The following is a 20,616-nucleotide window of genomic DNA, read 5'->3' on the forward strand; positions in this document are numbered from 1 at the left end:
GGAAAGGGGTAGAGAGTGGGGGGAAAGGGGTAGAGAGTGGGGGGGGGAAGGGGTAGAGAGTGGGGGGGGGGAAGGGGTAGAGAGTGGGGGGAAAGGGGTAGAGAGTGGGGGGGAAAGGGGTAGAGAGTGGGGGGAAAGGGGTAGAGAGTGGGGGAAAGGGGTAGAGAGTGGGGGGAAGGGGTAGAGAGTGGGGGGAAGGGGTAGAGAGATGGGGGGAAGGGGTAGAGAGATGGGGGGAAGGGGTAGAGAGATGGGGGGAAGGGGTAGAGATGGGGAATGGGGAGAGAGCGGGATGTTTGGAAAGGGAGAAAGAGAGGGGTAGGGACAGGGAGAGGGTTAGGGATGGGGAGAGAGACGGGTAAGGACAGGAAGAGACAAGGGGTGGGAGGAGAGAGAGTGGGGGGGTAGAGAGAGAGTGGGGGGGGAGAGAGAGTGGGGGGGGAGAGAGAGTGGGGGGAGAGAGAGAGTGGGGGGAGAGAGAGAGTGGGGGGGAGAGAGAGAGTGGGGGGAGAGAGAGAGTGGGGGGAGAGAGAGTGGGGGGAGAGAGAGAGTGGGGGAGAGAGAGAGTGGGGGGAGAGAGAGAGTGGGGGGAGAGAGAGAGTGGGGGGAGAGAGAGTGGGGGGGGGAGAGAGAGTGGGGGGGAGAGAGAGTGGGGGGGGGAGAGAGTGGGGGGGGAGAGAGTGGGGGGGGAGAGAGTGGGGGGGGAGAGAGAGTGGGGGGGGGGAGAGAGTGGGGGGGGGAGAGAGAGTGGGGGGGGGGAGAGGGGTAGGGGAGAGAGAGGGGTAGGGGAGAGAGAGGGGTAGGGGAGAGAGAGGGGTAGGGGAGAGAGAGGGGTAGGGGAGAGAGAGGGGTAGGGGAGAGAGAGGGGTAGGGGAGAGAGAGGGGTAGGGGAGAGAGAGGGGTAGGGGAGAGAGAGGGGTAGGGGAGAGAGAGGGGTAGGGGAGAGAGAGGGGTAGGGGAGAGAGAGGGGTAGGGGAGAGAGAGGGGTAGGGGAGAGAGAGGGGTAGGGGAGAGAGAGGGGTAGGGGAGAGAGAGGGGTAGGGGAGAGAGAGGGGTAGGGGAGAGAGAGGGGTAGGGGAGAGAGAGGGGTAGGGGAGAGAGAGGGGTAGGGGAGAGAGAGGGGTAGGGGAGAGAGAGGGGTAGGGGAGAGAGAGGGGTAGGGGAGAGAGAGGGGTAGGGGAGAGAGAGGGGTAGGGGAGAGAGAGGGGTAGGGGAGAGAGAGGGGTAGGGGAGAGAGAGGGGTAGGGGAGAGAGAGGGGTGGGGGAGAGAGAGGGGTGGGGGGAGAGAGAGGGGTGGGGGGAGAGAGTGTGGTGGTGGGGGGAGAGAGTGTGGTGGTGGGGGGAAGTGGTGGGGGGAGAGAGTGTGGTGGAGGGGGGAAGTGGTGGGGGGAGAGAGAGTGTGGTGGAGGGGGGAAGTGGTGGGGGGGGGAGAGAGTGGTGGGGGGAGAGATCTGTTTAGCCGTGATTGATGTACAGATGAAATTGAAAATGGTGAAGTTGGAACTGTGCCAGAGGAAATTGGAGAAACAAATAATGCCAAAGAATGTGAATTCACAGGTAGCATGAGCTTCAATGATACCATTGACGGCATCCACCAAAAATGACAGGGCTGCAGCAGTACCACCAGACCAACATCCCAATAATGAAGCCTTAATTGCGACAAATACCAAATAATGTCGTCATCTGTGTGCGCATTTTCGGGACAGGACCCGTGCCACTTCTATTTTCTCAAGTTAAAATACTTTGAGAGCAATGGGCACTTCTGCCTCTATAGCTTGCGTACTCCCACAATCCCATCAGAGAAGCATACAGGGAAATTCGAGTTTGTTCAGTGTGTACTAATGTGAACTTCATTGAAACACAGGTACCAACCTTGTACATCCACCTGGAATCTGTAATGCCTTATCATGTGCTCTGTTTCTGAAGGTACTTAGCACTACACTTTGTATAGATGTCAGGGACTGATGGGTATTTCAATGCCATGCAGCACAGTCAAAATTATGGTGGTGGTTAACCAATAACTTAGAAGAACTTTAAATTTTTCCCCCCTTCTCACTACTCATCTTCCATTTTGTTGTTATATACCTATGTAAACTAACTCATACATAATTTGGAATATGAGAACACAATTATTACTTATTCTGTATATACTTGTGTTGTCCTGATATGTGCAATCTAGCATTTTAGCACCATATTTATTGTGTTTACATATTATCAAACTTTGATCAGTACTGGTAGTTGAATTTTTTCCCCTCACACACATTTTTGCATCAAATGCAAGAGTTTCCACCCTCTTTTTTTCTGCCAATTTGAGCAGATGTTTGTGCTTGATTAGTTGTAGCTAATCTTCTTACATCAGTCTGTGTATGTTGATATGATTAATGCGGTACAACTGGGATGCTGCAAAGTGAGTTCCATGTTTAGTATGCTGCTACTGTGCCTTTGCATTTCTTGTGCAGTTTTGTTAATGAACAGCAGTATTTCGATGTAGGTTCTTGGCAAAACACCAGAAGGTTAACATGCTTGATTCAAAGTAACAATCTTTCATGCAACTAAAACTGCAGCCAATACATTAGAATGTTTAGTAGCTGTAGAATTGTATTCATTTTAAAGGAAGATTTAATAATCATTCCTACATTCCATATTAACAAATAAGTGCTTGAGCACACATTTTTGTACTACTAGCAGTTTCAACAAACGATAGGTTTTCAAGCGTTCTGCATTATGCCTTGAACCAAATTCCAGTGTGCTCATTAATAGCATCGTGCAAAAATTTCATGTGATTCATTTCTGTGCTGTAACCTTCTCTAAAACGTTCTGTATCTCACTTATTAGTTGCGAAGCTCTTGCAAAAAAAACTCTTGACCACAAGACAGGCACATGCATTCTCAGTGCAGTTCATTTGAGCACTTTGTGGATCCAGTCATGAACAGGACAATGCTGCTTGCATAATCTGCCCAGTCTCTTGACACGTCTCGAAGGGTCAATCAGACCACGAAGGCATTGCCACTTTACATTACGATGACTTGTCAGGACAAAATTACCCACCGAATTTATGCACACTACATTATCACTCAAACATTCAACTGTTATCCTGAGGCACAAACCATAGATCTGCTTCACGGTGGTCACCTGCACACAACCAATACACTGGCTGTTGACAGTTATCTATAAATATTAGCTTGTAAGTGCCCATGTAGACTGTAACAGAACTGTACAATGTCTTTTAGTAGGTAAGCTGGAGGGCTATGTCAGCCTAGACGGTACAAAACTATCTCCAGCTAGCCAATATAGCCTCTATACATCCATTAAAAGTGCTAAGTAGTTGGGTATGGGGATACCTGGAAAGTCACTTGGATCAAGTGCATCTGGCTGTCTTCACCAATAAGTGCTCTGTCTGTCTGATGGCTGTGATTGTCAGAGTGTGGGGCCACCATGTAGCAAAGCCCATCAGGTGCGTAGCCCTACAGGTCGAGCATTGAGATGGACCACATTTTTGGCTGATATCACATATAGATACCAAACATCCTCATCACTATCATGATGAAACCCTCCAACCTACTATCCACACTTACAGTAAACATTTTGATGAGTTCCTCTTTCAAGTAAATAACTAATGAGTATTCCACACCGGACTAGTTTACACCATCCTCCTGATGGCAAGACTCGATGAAATGAATTTGCCTGTGGTATCTGCTGCCACAAATCCAAAAAGGAAGTGTGGGACTAGTTGAAACATGCTGGATTTCATTTCAGACACTGGATGACATCTGGAGAGCTGCTGTCAAAGAGTGGGTCAGGAATGAGCAGCAATGTCTTGTGCGCCGTATGGGCCTCAAGTCAAGGAGGATCTAAGCACATTGCAATGCATGGCATTGAGAAGCAAAAATTATTTAATGTTAAAAGGCAGATGATTTATATATGCACTTTTAAACAGATTGCCTTTTTGTTGTTATTGTTTTGCTTCTATTTCACAGTGTTTTCTTTTAGGTTCATAAAGCTTATTCTTTGTTTTCCTGCTCACCTTGAATCTATGCCCATACATACTCACAAATATGCACATGGCACAACGCAGTTTTTGCACAATTTACTTGTGCGCTCCTTACTTGAACATTTATGTTAAATGACAGTGACAACTGCAAGGCACACAACGAAGTACAGAGTATGGAAAATTTGTATATAACCAAATACAGGAAACAAATGTCGAAATTTAGTTTTCAGACCGAGACAATGTCTCTATGACAGCCACCATATGTTACTGTTAGAGTTTTCGAACAGTTTGGTATGTCATTAAAGGTTTTGTGTGAGCATCAATTTGGTGAAGTCTTTGTCCACGACGACGATCAATTTTGTGTAGTGGTTATACCCTTTTTGCATTCAATGAGTATTGTGCCAGGAAATAAATACTAACGGCTGTTGTGATATTCAAAGTACTATTAGAATTCAGCACCAGGTCTGTGTAGGAAGTAGGTTGTGAGGTTAGAACCCATACTTTCACAGAGCTGGTACCTCCATACTGTAGCTGCCAATACTGCTTATGAGCTAGTGAGGCTATGTACAACTGTTTGTCATACATTTAGAGTATGGGGTCTCAAACTTAAGGCCATAGCACAAGATATGTTTTTCCAACAATAAATCTACACCAAAACAGTACAGTAAATTATGTTGCAAATTTCACATCTTTACTATTTTTTACTTCTGTCAGATTTCATGTGGCCTGACAAACACGAAATTCCGGAACCAACAAGTCTCCTGTATTTACACTGTAACCAAATACTAATCAGTTACACATCTGTGATTTATGACTCCTCTTTATGGTAATACAATATTACTTCCCTTTTACACTTTCCAGGGGATCAGAGTATTGGTGGTGTAAACAGGGGGAAATCACTTTCAAAGGTAGAAATGTTCTACAAAAAGAGGCAAATGTTTCACAGTGCATACTGATATATAATAGAGTGCATAGGTCTTATTCCCAGTGCTTACCTTAAACATCCAGTGAAAAAGCAACTGCTGATATTGCTCTGTCTTCTAATTCTCCTTTTCTGCTGGCAACTACATTTTGAGATAGCCTTCCTGTGGCCTGATTCTTTTGTTTTATTATATTTTACAATAAGGAAAATGGAGCTATCCATAATAGAAATGTTATATCTTTTTGAGAAACATTCAAATTTTAATATCAACTGAATATTTACAATTAAAAAAAAATCACAGTTGTAACAATTATTATTTTCTGCAAAAGAAGTCCATAACAGACACTTATTTGATATGTATTCAATCTGCTTCTCCATTTCATAAAGAGTCTCATGCATACTTTCACACTTCAACAGAAGAAAAATATTGTAGTAGTACTTCCACTGCTGCACTTGCCTGAGCACTGGTACACTCACTTCCCCTTCTTCATCTTCTTCTTCTTCTTCTTCTTCTTCTTCCCCATCACAGAGAGGAATTAGCTGACAATTTTTCTGCAGCTAATTCCTCTACAGTTACAACATTGTAGTTTAACTGTAGAAATTCATTAAAAGAGCACTTTGGCTGCAGTGTTTCCCATACAGCAGGAAGCAAGCCGCTGTCTCCTCCTCCTCCTCGGTCTGGCAGCTAACACATATCTTTAAAGAAGCCTGCTTTTAAAAAACAGTTCTTTGTTGTATTCTCCTTCACAGCCTTCCATGACTTAACGATGAAATGCTGTGCTTACAGCACTGAAGTCTTGCTAGATGTGAGATCCATCCTCGACTTCATCATGGACGGAATTCTTTGAACAAGGTTCTTCCTATAAAATGACTTTAAGGGGTGTTTAATTCCCAAATCCACACACTGCAGTTTGCTTGCGCAGCTAGCTGGGAAAAATTGTAACTGCACATTTCATAAGTTCATATCGATAGGATGTGCAGGACTAACCAACAAAAAGAAGTGTGTTTTTTTTTTCCTTCTATTTTGAGCTTCCATTGTCACACCAAATGCAGCTAACTATTTTCTAAAAAAGAAGTGAGGTCACCCTAGCTGTTTGGTTGACATCATATGAAGTTGCAAGTGAACCTATACTTATAAAAACAATAAAGCTTTTTTTTATTACCCTATCGCAAAGGGCTGGAGCTCCTCAGCCACCAGCATTAGGCTCCTAACATCAATGCTGGGCTCAGTTTACTGTGTTTGCCATCATGACATTCAACCCCTTTGAATGCCGAATGTTTGTTTTGGTAACACATTAAAAAAGTTCAATTTTGTAAATGTTAACTGGTTTTTGCTTCATATTTATCAATTTAAATCTCTAATTTTTCATTTATCCTCTGCTGGACACCATCACTGTCTACATCATTTGATTTGCTAGGGACAGTTCTATAAGAGATTTCGTCTTTTAAAACTGTCAATCCATCCATTGGAGGCACTGCAATTCTCAATGCCAACAATGTTAGCCATTTTAAGTGCTTTCTCCCTTAAAAGCACGCATCAATTGGAATACCTGCTGTCCATGACATCTCAAATCAGCATTTCGTTACTTCCTCCAAATCGTCATATTTTAAGCAGTCACGTACCTTCACTTTTTTGGCATTTGGCCCATTTTCTGTAACACTAGATATGACATTTCCTTTTTTCCCCAACTGAATTCAGCATTGATACTAAAAGTTGCAATTTGTGTGCAACTGCTACTCATGTTCCACGAAATCCACTTTCTCCAAAATCTGGACCTTTTCCACAGTAAAAGTTTCTTTCTTTTCTCTCCATTGGTCAGAAAGAACTGATAACAAAACAACAAAAATACTGTAACACATGAAGATTAACAAGAAAACGATCCAAGAAACAAAAGAGATTGTGGCAAATGAAATAAATTAATAAATCACCAATAACAACTTTTACGCCTCAACAGCAAAAATAATAATCACCAAATGAGAAACTTTACCGACAAAAACGCTACAGATTCTATCGGCTATCGGCTCACGCTATGACATCACTTACAAATCATGCGTGGGATGCAGCATATTTATGATACCTTCAAACCATACACCCAGCTTTAGTTGTAATATATGGCACCTGAGCATTTTTAATACCTACAGAAAGCTTATATACTAAGAAGAAAGTTGTGTTTTGGTAAAATAGGCCCAAAAACGAGTTTCGTTACCTAACAATGATTTACAGTATAAGTAGCATTGTTTCAGAAATGTTGAAGTTGATAACAGTACACAAAAATAACATTTAATTGAGTTCACTTGTCAAGTGTTTGTTCGATATTTCAGCTCGGGGGCTCAGATTTTCCCAATCTTCATGAATTATATGCAGTTCGAACTACACATTTTAAAGAGAGCACTCTTATAGAGCCTGCACGAAAGCTGAAAAATTCCTTTTGCTCAACATTTTCAAGTTGAACTCCCAGGCGTGGTGTAAACAGTGAGAAATACAAAATTTGAGAAATGTAAAATCCAGGTTATCAGTACCATTGTGAAAATTTAAAGGGATCAGGAAAAATAAATAAACTGCGTAAATGGTGGGAAACATGAAAGTGGGTAATACTCTATTACTTCTGCTTCTGAAGGACAGCTCACTGAATTTGAGGGCAATAAAGATACGATACAGAGAAAAATATAAATATGCAGCTCTCCTTCCAGTAAATGTATGCTGTACATAATAACCCATTGTTCAGAGGGACAGACTGTAAATGCAAACATTTGTTGCATTTTGTAACTAACAACAAAGGACAGAATAAGTAATGTCAGGATATAGCAGAATGGCAAGTGTTCACTGGATGCATCCTTGGCTACTTGCCTATTTCCCCCAAGTTACCACTGGCTATGTTAATTGGAGAATAACAGGTTTTCCTGCTGTTGAAGTATAAGTGTGTGTCATACCTTTTGCGTTACTCTCTCCAATGGATATATTTGCCGTAACACTTGTACGGCACTTGTGGAATTTAAGCAAATGACAAACTTTTTGTCTCTGATGACACCTGATCAATGGTTGCAGTCATGCACTACACACTGTGTACTCATTATTAAGGGAAATCCTGAAAATATGATCAGGAAGAACAACCAAAGGAGCCCTCTTACTTCAAACTGTTAGTGCATACTACATTAAAATCTTTGTGTTTAGCTATGATTTTATGAAATAAGAACTTGACATTCCCGTATATAAAGTTTGTCGAATCTGAAATAGTTATGTGCCTCTTAAGAAGCCAAGGCAAATATCTGCTCCAATATTTGAAATAAGACATACCTATCTCTCTAAAACTTTTGCCTAGATCCCACAAGAGCAAAAAAATTGTCAGCAAGAGACGTGACAAAGCATAAAAATTGGTGTGTGAAACTTAAGGATGAAAGTAACTTTTGCCTGTGTCACCGCAAAGTAACATAGTCCAATGAACCTTGGACTATACACAGAAAGAGCTGCTACAGTATAATACAAAATGTAACTGAAAGAGATATACAATAGATGAACAGAAATGACACTTGTGTATACAAAGACAATAATGCCACTGATATCACAGCAATTCATGATGGTCCCCTGGACATTAACAAAGATGGGACACAGTTCTTTAATTGGCTGTGATTACCTTGGACACCAACGCATGCTCTGCAATGTGCCCCCATGCTGGGAGTTCTTGTAGTAGGGTATTACATTTCTCCACCAGCATGGCTGAAAATTGCTGGATGATCATTGGTGCATGTAAATATGCTTTAATACATCTCCCCAATGCATCCCTCACATGCTCAAAGCAATTTTAGTCAGAGAAAGGGGCAGACCAGTCCCTCTCATTTCAAGAGCTCTTCCACCTTTGTTGTTTGATGTAGTTGTGCATTGTCATCCATAAAAATGGAGTCTTGGTTGAATACACCTTTGAAAAGACACACATGGGGATGGAGTACAGTGCCATAACACCACTTACAGGTGAGTGTACTATGTTCAAAGATTTGGAGGTCAGTGCACCCGTTCATAATTACTTCTCCTCACACCACAACACCTGGACCACCAAAATGATCACGTTCGACAATGCTGGACATACTGTCATATGGAGAGGGTTGGAACATGTCATGCACCCAGAAAAGTTATTAACTATGATCATCATTTCATATTTCAGTTACCCTCTGTATTATTCAGTAGGAGCTCCTACATAGGGTCCAAGTTTCATCAAGATACTTGGCAGTGACATGTCATGCGAAAGTCACTTTCATCCTAAAGTTTTGTACAGCAGTGTACAAGATATTTGAGAAAGGAATATAAAGAATCACAGGAAAGCTGTTATTCAGCATTCTTTCTTAAGTACCTCCAATGCATAAAAGGAGGGAGAAACCTAGCTACTCGGCCTAAGTGATGAAACAACAAAATGGAGGTGCATACTGGTTTTAAAAATCATTACAATTGGAAAAAGATTGCAACACCCAATACTGCACTAAGTTTGCATACATTTCACAACTGGAGAATGTTTGTGGACAGAAATGCAGTTTTTTAAGTCTCTGTCCGATATTTCAACAACATTTCTACATTTAGTTTGGGTATTCCCATAGTGATTCAAAAGATCTAAACTAATTTAGAAGTTATCCAGTTTCAGTTACCGTACTAAAAATAATGAGAAACACATGCGAAAACAGTAGGTAATAAACAAAAGGAAAAGTGACAAAAAACCGCCTGAGAAATTCATCCTTCCACTATAAATTTGAGTGAAAAGTTAAGTGTTTCAGGCTCACATGAACACAAAATTATTTGCTAATCGACAACATAATTTCATTATTGAACCTCTGTCACACAGGTTTGGATAACAGCAATTGCCACATCTCCATTACAGACCACTATGGAAAGCATTACATTCCTTTTTTTTTGTGGACACTAGAGGATTCTACAGTGGAAAAAGTGAGCATCACCGTGTGGAAGATAACACTTGACATAATCAGTGATCACAGCCTACCAGACTTTTCTAAAGGAATAGCCACAGTCCTCCCCAGACTCCTTTCCCCAGTTGCATTATTCCCATACACCACATGGAACAATCTCTGGCAAGAGTATTTGGAAATCATAGGTGGAAAAATCAGCAAAAATGCAAGCCAGTGGTGCTTGGAAATGAGCTCAAACACCTAATAGTTAAAGCAACTGCTCGATACATGCAGAACAGTTAGATTCGAAACGTGTGCTGCCACAAATTTTCAGTTATTACTGTGTTATTTACTTTGTAGGTTCTGAATATCTGAACAGGATGTGATCATATTTCATGTCATTACAACTTCATTGATTTCATCCTCTCTGATCCATTTGTTTCATTTCAGTGCATTTAACTCAATATTTTTGTGGTAGTTTACAGTGGTATTGCATATAGTTACACAAATTTCATTTCAATGCTTTCCTTTTAATCAAACAGTAGATGCAATATATCACACTACGGATATGAAAATATGACTTGTGAAACTGCAAAGAACGTAATGTTCACAGAACATCATACTCACAAGAGGTCTTCTAGAAACAAATGTAAATACAGGTAGGGAAAAAAGAAATCCTCAAAATGAACATACAGGTAGGAAAAAAAAAAAGAAGAAATCCTCAAAATGTACACATTAACATGTACGAGGGAGACACTGGAGAAGTAGTTCATAAAAGCAACACAATATCTACTAAAAATTATTTTCAATTTATTTTAGTAATAGTAATTGGAAAATGTGTTCCAAATTTGACAACACAAAGGAACACAAATCCAGTTCTTAGAGATTAGTGGTGCTTGTACTCACATTTGCATGATAAAGTTTCATTCCAGCTTTTGCTTTAACAATAAACCTGTAACAGTTCCAGCTGTAGTTGCAAATAGCATATCCATCACAAATTTGCACCACGTTAACTTTCCTTGCTACTTCCTATTCAGTCTATAACAAACAGGATCAGCATCCTTTCACAACTGCATATAAAATCAACTATTTACATAAAAAAATGCAAGGTTCAGTTGAACTTGAAGTGGGAGGACAAACAGTGGAAAGAAGGAAGGAAGATGATGTTTCAACATCATGTCAACCTCAAGGTCAAAGAGATAGGACAAGCTCACACTCAACTAGGATAAGGAAGGAAATCAACTTTGTCTTTTTAAAAAAACGGATGTCTTGGCATTTGTGTTAAGCAGTTTAGAGAAACCACAGAAAAACAGTCTGTGTTGCTGGATGAAGTTTTGAACAATTTCTTTGGAGCACAAGGCAGGTGACACCCTTTCTTGGCTTCAATGTCCCAATCCGATATAGGTGGTAATGCTTAAATTTACTGCACTGTGCCACCTCACTTAGTATATGTATACAATGGATTGTGCAGGGGGAGGGGGAGCACCCCCTCTACCCTTCCACACACAATAAAATGGGAAAAAGAGGAGTGCATAGCCACTCGGAAGCTACAAACATTCAATCCAAACAGCTCTTCAAAGTAACGTCTTCCGTGACTTTCTTAAATTACTCTAAGCAAATACTAACAACTTGTTGCATAAGGGTATGACAGATTCCTTTCAAAAAATCTTGAGAACATTGTATAAAAGAAGTTTCTTACGATTCTACACTTAGCAGTAATTTCATACCCATGTCCCTTTTACATGGACATTATGCAATCTAAGCACAAATACAAGGAGCATTACTTCCTAACCTTGGAGAAAAAACACTGGGCTGCGAACATCCACAGTAAAACATGCACATGCTTCTTAGTGTCGGTCTTCAGTTTTGAACACCAAACTGAGTTCAGCAAAAAATTGCGATGCTTGTTTAAAAGAAAAGTTCAAGGAGCCAAAATGGTGTTTTGCAAGTGAATCTTTACCTTGACAGAAGGAAGATTAGAGTTCAAAACATCCCATCCATCATTACAGACAGAGTACAAGCTTGAATAGGTGAAGGAAATCAGCTACCTCCTTTTAAAGGCTTTTGTCCGAAGTAATTTTGGGAAACTACAGGAGACGAACATCTGTACAGCTGATCAAAGATTTGAACAGCCGTCCAGTGTCCCATCACAATGACACATTGTTCCATTGGAATGGTAAGTGTGTGGTTTCCATCAAGAGTCTGCGTCATACCATAATGCACATAGGTAGCCTTTTTCTTCTATGTATAAAATATTGCAATGTCATTAAACTACTAAATTTCAGCAAGCAGTGCATCTTTTGCTTACATTTTAATTCATAAATTAGCCAAAATGCAACAAGAATTTGTGAAGATTTCATTTCTTACACTAGATGTGCACGATTTTTTACAATAATGAGATATGTTATAAACATAACATGATAAATAATTTAACAAGATTCTTTTAAATCATTGATGTGAAAATGCTGCTTGTATCATTTCAGTTCTATACACAAGACAGAAAAGTATTTAAAATCACTGATTTCCTTAACAAAATGCATAAAAAAGTGAAAATACTTTAGTTTTCATTCTTTAACATTTTCTCCTTACAGATACAGATCTGTGATTTTTTAATATCACAACAGTCTAAAAATTGATTGGCTTTCCAAAGTAGGCAGCCAGACATCCTTCTCTGAGAGCCTCCGAGCATGTCTGGAAATAGAGAAGACACAAGTGTTAATAATAATAATAGTAATAATAATAACAGCAGCACCACCACCTACTTGATTACTGAACATGTGACAAAATAAAAGTGCAAAAATTAGTGCAAACAATAGCATTTTCAAAACACTATGAAAGTTGATTTTACCATTTTCTATGAAAATCTTTTTCAGTGGCTTTCTAAAATAACATTCATAGTTAAAGCTAAATTTTCTCATACTTCACGTATGACTTACTATTCCTCCACACTGTTTTAGTGTTGACAAATGGCACAGCTGACAGTTTACACAGTATTGTCCATGGTGGGCTTCCACCGAATACGAGATATTTTAATCAAAATTTTAAAACCTTAATGAATATTTAAAAGGTGCAAGAAAGTGTTCTGAAAGTTGGCTACAGTTTTACGCATTCTCTACAACATGGTTTATTACCAGTATAAAAATCAGCAGTGTGTGCAACAGATGTTTCATCAATAACACACACCACAGTGGGGGGATGTACCGTATTTACTCGAATCTAAGCCGCACCTGAAAAATGAGAACGAAATCAAGGAAAAAAAAATTTCCCTAATCTAAGCCGCACCTGAAATTTGAGACTCAAAATTCAAGAGGAGAGAGGTTTTAGACCGCACCTCCAAATCGAAACAGAGTTGGTCCATTGTAACACGAGAGAGAATTTAGGTCGAATGGATGAAGATACAGCTACAGTAGTTTTGTTCGAGTTGTAAGCTTAGCAGTTAAGCTTTACCAGGTAGCCATTGCTATGCGTCAGACGCTCCATCCGTATTTATAGGGGTACCCTTCCTTTTTCACGTGCTTCATCTGGTTTGAATTGATTGCTTATTTTGCTTTGATCTGATAAGTGCAGTTCTCTTTGTTATAGGCATTTACATCACTCTAAACTAAAAGTGCATTATTGTGCTGTGTCATGCATTGTTTGTCGCATTCTGATAACGAGTGTCAACGACCTGTCGCCGCTCGCGGCATGGCTTCCTTTTGTGCGCGCTACTGCCGCTTAAAAAAAAAAAAAAGAGGAATTGTCTCATTAGCGAAACAATGGCAAGAGAATACTATTTGTTGTTACTTATTCTGCTGCTTTCTTTGATAATGATCAACAAGAACCAAACAATACACTGCGTACGATGGAAAATGTTCTGAACGAGAGTTTAGAGAAAATTTTTCTCGGTTTGAAAATCTTTGCAGACGCCTCTTTAGCACATTACATTCTGCATAGAAATTAAGAGTCATCTTAGATTTAAAAATCTACTCAGTTGCCGTGCTTCATTTCTGACTATCACTATTCAGCACAAGAATAATACAAATATAAACATGACACGATATGTATATTCTTCCACGTTTGCTGTTGTCTCTCTCTAGTTTTGTAGTTTATTAGGCAGACAGGATTTAAATGAGATAACAGCAAACATGAAAGAATACATGGCATAATGTTTACATTTGTATTATTCTTATGGTGAAGAGAATACTGCACGCGATTCACGATTCATAAAAGTTCCTATTAGCAACCATCTCTTGTCACAGATAGGAAAAAATTCAGAACATAGAGTTGGCCATATTGACATACATCCCAAACAGTCTTGTCAGTAGGATGACTTCAAACGCAGAGTGTGTTGTTGTCTTCAGTCCGTAGACTGGTTTGATGCAGCTCTCCACGCTTTTCTATACTGTGCAATGCAGAGTAGCAACACTTATAAAATAAGAATGAAAATAACTTAGAAATTAAACTCTGAAATTTAAAACAAAATTTTATTAGGTTTGTAATACATCTTATATGAAATGTTTAAAATATCATTATGATTCTGAATAACTATCACTCGATTCTTTGTTGCTCATTTCCTCATACAGAGCATCGTCCTCCATACCATCCAGTGCATTGGATATTTTTTAATGCTTGTTGCACAGTCTGATTTGGAACACACTTCCATGCATCATAATTCCACTGGCACACTTGAGACAAACTTGCACTTTTACACGTCCTGTTGGTGTCAGTTGTTTGTTGCTTTTCGAAAGCCAGTCTGTGTACATGCGTTTAAGCTTGTCCTTAAATGGTTTAGTCAAACAGACGTCAAGTGGTTGCAGAATTGACATCATCCCGCCTGGAATTACTGCCAAGTCCATTTTGCTTTCCTCTAATTTTCATTTTACTGCAGGTGTTGTATGGCCCGCGTACGCATCTTATACCAACAGACTACGTAAACACACGCCTAATCCATTTCAGCACCATGTCCTCCGAAAACAAACCAGTTTCATTTGCTCATACAGTTACAGTTTTTGGAACTACTTCCAATTTCGGTAAAGTCTTTCACTTGAAAACTATGAATGGGAGTAATTTATGTCCATCTGTTGTACAAGCAAGCATGACGGACATCCGCTGTTTTTAACCCCCTAATGTAAGAACACTTGTGTCTTTCTTCCTTTGGCGTCAACCGTGTAATTTGACGGCATGTCAAAATATACGGGAGTTTGGTTAGCATTTCCTATCTGACCAAGAAGGTATTGCTTTTCTGTGCGCCGCTTAATTACGAAGCGCTGAAATTCCACAAGCTTTCCTTCATAATTTTTCGGCAGCTTCTGTGCAACTGAAGTTCGCCTCCTACGTGAAAAACCCTACCACTTCATAAACTGATCAATCCAGCTGCCACTAGCCTTAAAATTTTTGGTTTTTTGCTCCCTAGCAATCTCATGTGCCTTAATTTTTAAAATTTTGGCGTTCACAAGCAGGAATTTCTGACAGTGTTCCTTAACAAATTCATTTAAAAGCACTTCTAGTGCATGATGTAGGCCACACTTTGGCCCACTAAATGCTTTCCTGCTACTTGAACATTCAAATAATTTGTCTCTCTGCAGTCGCCATCACCTGACGTTGCTCTCATCAACCCCTGTATCACAGACTTGCAGTATGATTACAACTTTGTTCCACAAAAGACATAACTGCCCTCTTGAATTTGGCACTATAATGGAAGTGCTTCATTATGGTTCGCCAACACCAACAAGCACTTCACAAAATTCCACGAAGCAATACATGCCGTTACGTGAAATCTTAATGAGTCCCAGCGTTATCAACTCATGCAACAATCCGAAAGCTTTGTGCATTATTGGTGTTTTTGTGTAAAGAAATTTATTTTTATTGCTACAGATATTTGGAAGGCTGCTACATTCGAAGATGAACAATATGGAATTTCTATTTACTTCGTTGGATAATTTATGAAAATGCAGTGGTCGAAACTCAGGGCGGAGAAAAAAATCTTGTCTTATACCGGTTTTTTGTAATTTATTTACTGACCCAGAGGTTTTTGGCGCAAGTATTTAACTTTGTGCTTGCACAGCATGCCTGTGTAGTGCTACATATATCTGATGGCAGAAGTTAGTTGTGGCGGCACCTACCAAAATTTTTCAGAACTTCCGCTTACTTTGCACTCGATTCTAAGCCGTAGGTAGTTTTTTGGATTACAAAAACCGAAAAAAAAAGTGCGATTTAGATTCGAGTAAATATGGTATTTGTTATAGGTTTGTCAGCTGTAAACACAGAGACCACAGAACACTGCAGGTTGGAAGTGCAGTGGTATGCAACAGGGTAACTATTCACAGGTGGAAAAGAAGGCACTGGCTGTAATTTTAGGTATTACAAAGGTTTCAAGGTTTTCTCGTGTGGAGCAAAGTTCCTACTCATCACTGACCACAAGCCGCTGACTGAACTATGTTGTCCTCATTCTAAGCTACTGGATACTACTGCCCCCTAGTTGCAGAGATGGGCACTCTTTTTCAGTAATTATTCTTATGACATGCATTACAAGTCCACAGCCCAACATGCTAATGCAGGTTCACACTGTGGTTGCCGGAAGAACCCAATCCATAGCAGGCTCTTGTTTTTGAATTGGACACTGCTGCATTTTCCTATGATGGTCTGTGAGGTCCGGAAATCATCTCCACAGTCCAGATGGGGGCCAAGCATGCTCCTTCAAGTGCTGATTCAGCATGGCATTGTACTTCCTACTATGAGATCGACTAAATGTTTTCCAGGGAGGAACCCATGCTTGCCACAGAGGTGCAAAGTTCTTGAACAATCATCCCTCCTGCATTGTGTCCTCACATTCTCCAGATGCTGCATGCATAGCAACGGAGTATATCTCATATTAAGACTTGGGCATGGCGATATGTCCACTGGCTGGTGATCGATTGTGACACCCAACATCTTTTGCGGGTTTGCGTGGCCTGTGAACAAATATGGCTGCACCACCGTGTCACCTTTGCCCTAGGCCAGTTCCAGAGTACCCTCAGGACAGAGTAAATTTGATTTCGCGGGCTCTTTTTTGGGAAGTATGTGGTGGTTGGTGGTGGATGCTTTGTCTTATTTCCTGAATGTAGCCAAATGCTCTCCAGGTCATTGACAGCAACTACTTGCACGTTATCAGTCAATTTTTCTATTGAAGGCTGCCCTGGACACTCATATCTGATAATAGTTGGTAATTTGTGTCACGGAAGTTTGAAGATTTTTGCATTTGCAATGATATCCAGCATCTTGACTGCACTCACATTGCACCCGTCTTAACATGTATCTTTCTGGCTACACACCGGGTGACATCAGTTAACGGGTGCAGTCTGGTGGAATTTTTGCATCGGTGCTGGTCATGCAACCTTAGATTTGTTACATTCCGAGCTGCATGCCCTGTAACATCGTGGACCACCGCATTTGCCTCACGGGGCGCCTTTAGGCCCTGTCTTTTGACCGGCCTGATGAGTAGCTGCTGGAAGTAATGGTGGGCCCTAAACACTGACATTTGTTTGTGCACCTGATTCATCATTAAAATTAGTTGCATTGATGATCCACTGGACCCATGATGATGATGCCGTCTCCGCACCATCTGGACAACTAAGTTGGTCACGGCGTTTTCCTGGTAGGAGGATCCCAACTGCGGCAGCGTGCACATCTGCTTCTGCCACCACTCTGCCCTCCACCATACTACGTTTGCCCACAGAATAGGGCACAGGTGGCAAACATTCCCATGACTCCAGATTCTGAACCTGTGTCGTCCTTTCTCCACTCACCCATGGACGAGTCCTCGCCCCCGCCGATGCAAGTGCACCAGCCTCCACAATCTTCCACCAGACTCAGTTGAGTCGTCTGGGCCTACTTTGAAGGTAGAAATGCTGCCTGGCAGTCTAGCACCCTCTTTGGTTTTGCAATGGAGATTATTATAGTAGAAACCATGCCACTTTCAGTCCTACATGCCCTCTGCCCCCCCCCCCCCCCCCTTTTTTTTTTTTTTAGGGAGATGGGATTTTTGTGTACCTGCCAGAGGACATAGGTGAACACAGATGAGCTAGTTTTGGTGTAATACCAGAGTAGTGCAGAAAGGTATCACAGACAGTGCGAGCAGAACCAGTCATCCAGATGCTTGTTTGCCGGCGGAAACAAGCCAGGCCATTCAATTCTTACAGTGAGATCGATGAACATAGACCTGGTTTTCACAACGGGCTACGCTCTTGGCTCCGCACACCATTTGATTCAGTCATTCGCACTGGTTGCATTTTGTGCTTTTTCTCCAGACCGACCTGCACATGACATTTGTTTTTCTCTTCCAGGATCCAGCACACCGGCTTGTGTGTTGAGCACCCACTGTCAACTAAGTAGTCATATTTGTGTCAACAGCGTGGTTTCACAGCATGGTCATGCTTGTGCAGATACAAAAAATTTTCCCAGTGCCAATCCTCTTGTTTTTCAGTTTTGTCTTCATATTTCTCTCATTTGTACCATTTTCATGTAACGACTTCCATATAAGTGGAGCTATGCCTTTGAAGACTATCTTACAAGCCCAATGGATTTTAATATTTAACACAAGTTCTTGCAGTACAGATGGAAACTGACTTTTTCCGTAGTTTTGTTTCAGTCAACATCGTTTTCACCAATCTTCTATAGTGCTTACTGCAGAATCTGAACTGACTGGGTAATACAACAGTTTCATAATAAAATGAAATTTACACATCAATTATAAGAGTATAAAATGTAAGTTTCACTCTTGTAGGTTTAAGCTGTTATGACGTAAGGGAAACTGTTATGTTTGCAAAAAATAACTGGACAACAGTCCTACATTCAAACTTAAAATATTATTATATGATTGAATTGTTATATGCAATCACTCGAACTTACTGGATGAGCATGACACGCTCTTGCAACATCCTCACAAGATGCTCCATATTCCATCGCTAATACTCCTTCATTGATTAACTCGCCAGCACCCTGTAACAAACAAATCCGATTACATGATGTGTGTATGGACAGCTTCAGTCATTGTCAGAATGTAGTTCCATGCAACAGCTTAAGTACCAGAGAAAATTAATTCTAGCGGATTACAAGTAACTTACTGGTCCTATGATATGAATACCCAATATTCTGTCTGTCGCTTTGTCTCCCAAGATCTTCACAAAGCCCTCAGTATCATTATTTGTCTTTGCTCTGCTGTTTGCAGCGAATGGAAATTTTCCAATTTTGTATTCTCTACCCTAGAACAAATAAATTTGTAATGCACATCATACAAATAATCAAATTGTAATACACTGCTTATCTTTTATGAGGCACTAGGGTTGGAATCTTTTGAAATAAAGAAAAATAGGTATAAAGGTTGTTTATCTTATCTTAGGCATACATTACAATTAAATAGGATGTAAATATTGGTGATTGTTATGAGCAACGAAAGAACATTAATCTGATCAAGCCATGGCCTGCTTACATAGTTGGTAACAACCGCGTAAGATGAACACTAGCATCAAGACAATACAGTGTGGGAAAACTTAGAAGAAACAACAGTCGCAATGGTAATCTAAATCTGATAAGTTTTGGTGACTGCCCAAATACTGCCTATTTTTGTTAGATTTGAAAATAACATTATTTATAAAAATATGGCGTATCAGATACAAAACATTTTTACTATGCCCCACCAAGTAGGTACTCACATCACTTCTCAGATCCTCTTCGGTGTGACCAACCCAACCAACTTCTGGATGAGTGTAGATCACAGAAGGAATGCAGTTATAATCAATATGCACTGGGCCTCCAGCAATGCCTTCTACACACACAATGCCCTCATCTTCAGCTTTGTGAGCCAACATTGGACCATGTATAGTGTCGCCAATAGCATAAATACTGAAATACAATAATAGTTTATATTTTGCAACAATATAAAAAAAATCCACTTTTGAACATAAGTATAACAATGCAGAGAGTAACATATCCTTTTAATTCTAAAACTGAGAACAACTAATAAACCTGGAGCAGTAATTGAGATTGCCTCATTTTAGTAGACTTAAACTGTTAATCACAGTGAAAACTTAATAGTAAGGTTACGTACTTTGGTATTACAGTCTGAAATCTAGAATTGACAGGAATTCTCCCCTTCTCATCCCGTTCGATGCCAATTTCTTCAAGACCCAAATTAGAAGTGTATGGTCTCCTTCCGACACACACAAGCAGGACATCACATTCCAGCTGTAAAGGAAAAGAAGAATCTAAATGGAAGAACTGAGACTCAGTATGGACAGAAAGTTCTGTGGGAGCAGTGGAAATCACATTTTACTCAAACTTGGGGAGGAAAAAAATCTCAAAGAGAACAATTTCTATGCAGCACACAATTAGTATGTCTGTTCACTTGATGTAACACATATTATTGTTAACAGTTATACTGACAACTTTAGATTAAGATAAGCTATCACCTTATCCAACAAGAGCACTTTTTTCCAGAAACACCAACAAATAATCAGTATTTGTACGTTACTAACAATAAAAAAAAAAAGAAAAGCACTAGTGTAAGTCTGCAAGGTTATAACATCTAGACAGCATGAATGTACTTTATCCATAAATCCTTAAACAGAATGGCAATAAAATGCTTTAGACAAGATTTCAACAACTGAAATGTTTTGAGTTTCCATGTAACTTACTACGCTGCAGACAGAAACAGAGAGAACTCAACAACATATTTTGTGAGTGCATAAATGGAGAATATGGCGACCTTTTATCATAAACTAAAGAAACTATGTATTGTTTTATCAACAATTCTGCAAGTCATGAACTATATTTTCTGTCACCCTTTAGGAAAGCCCAATGG

The 20,616-nt window shown here is 40.2% G+C and overlaps 1 protein-coding gene across 3 annotated transcripts in view; it reads right to left on the reverse strand.

The window, feature by feature from the left end:
- Positions 1 to 10,590: 10,590 nt before the first annotated feature.
- Positions 10,591 to 20,616, reverse strand: part of LOC126469784 (dihydrolipoyl dehydrogenase, mitochondrial-like) — a 54,499-nt gene continuing 44,473 nt past the window's right edge. For all 3 annotated transcript variants that reach the window (XM_050097026.1, XM_050097028.1, XM_050097027.1), the window contains exons 9-13: positions 19,864 to 20,000; positions 19,469 to 19,658; positions 18,881 to 19,018; positions 18,666 to 18,755; positions 10,591 to 12,491 (exon numbers count right to left, since the gene is read on the reverse strand). In XM_050097026.1, coding sequence (XP_049952983.1) covers positions 12,426 to 12,491; positions 18,666 to 18,755; positions 18,881 to 19,018; positions 19,469 to 19,658; positions 19,864 to 20,000 — 621 coding nt within the window. In that variant the 3' untranslated portion in view covers positions 10,591 to 12,425. The remainder of the gene's footprint in view (positions 12,492 to 18,665; positions 18,756 to 18,880; positions 19,019 to 19,468; positions 19,659 to 19,863; positions 20,001 to 20,616) is intronic.

Source organism: Schistocerca serialis, chromosome 3 (assembly GCF_023864345.2).
Source record: "Schistocerca serialis cubense isolate TAMUIC-IGC-003099 chromosome 3, iqSchSeri2.2, whole genome shotgun sequence".
In the NCBI taxonomy this organism is placed as follows: Eukaryota; Metazoa; Arthropoda; class Insecta; order Orthoptera; family Acrididae; genus Schistocerca; species Schistocerca serialis.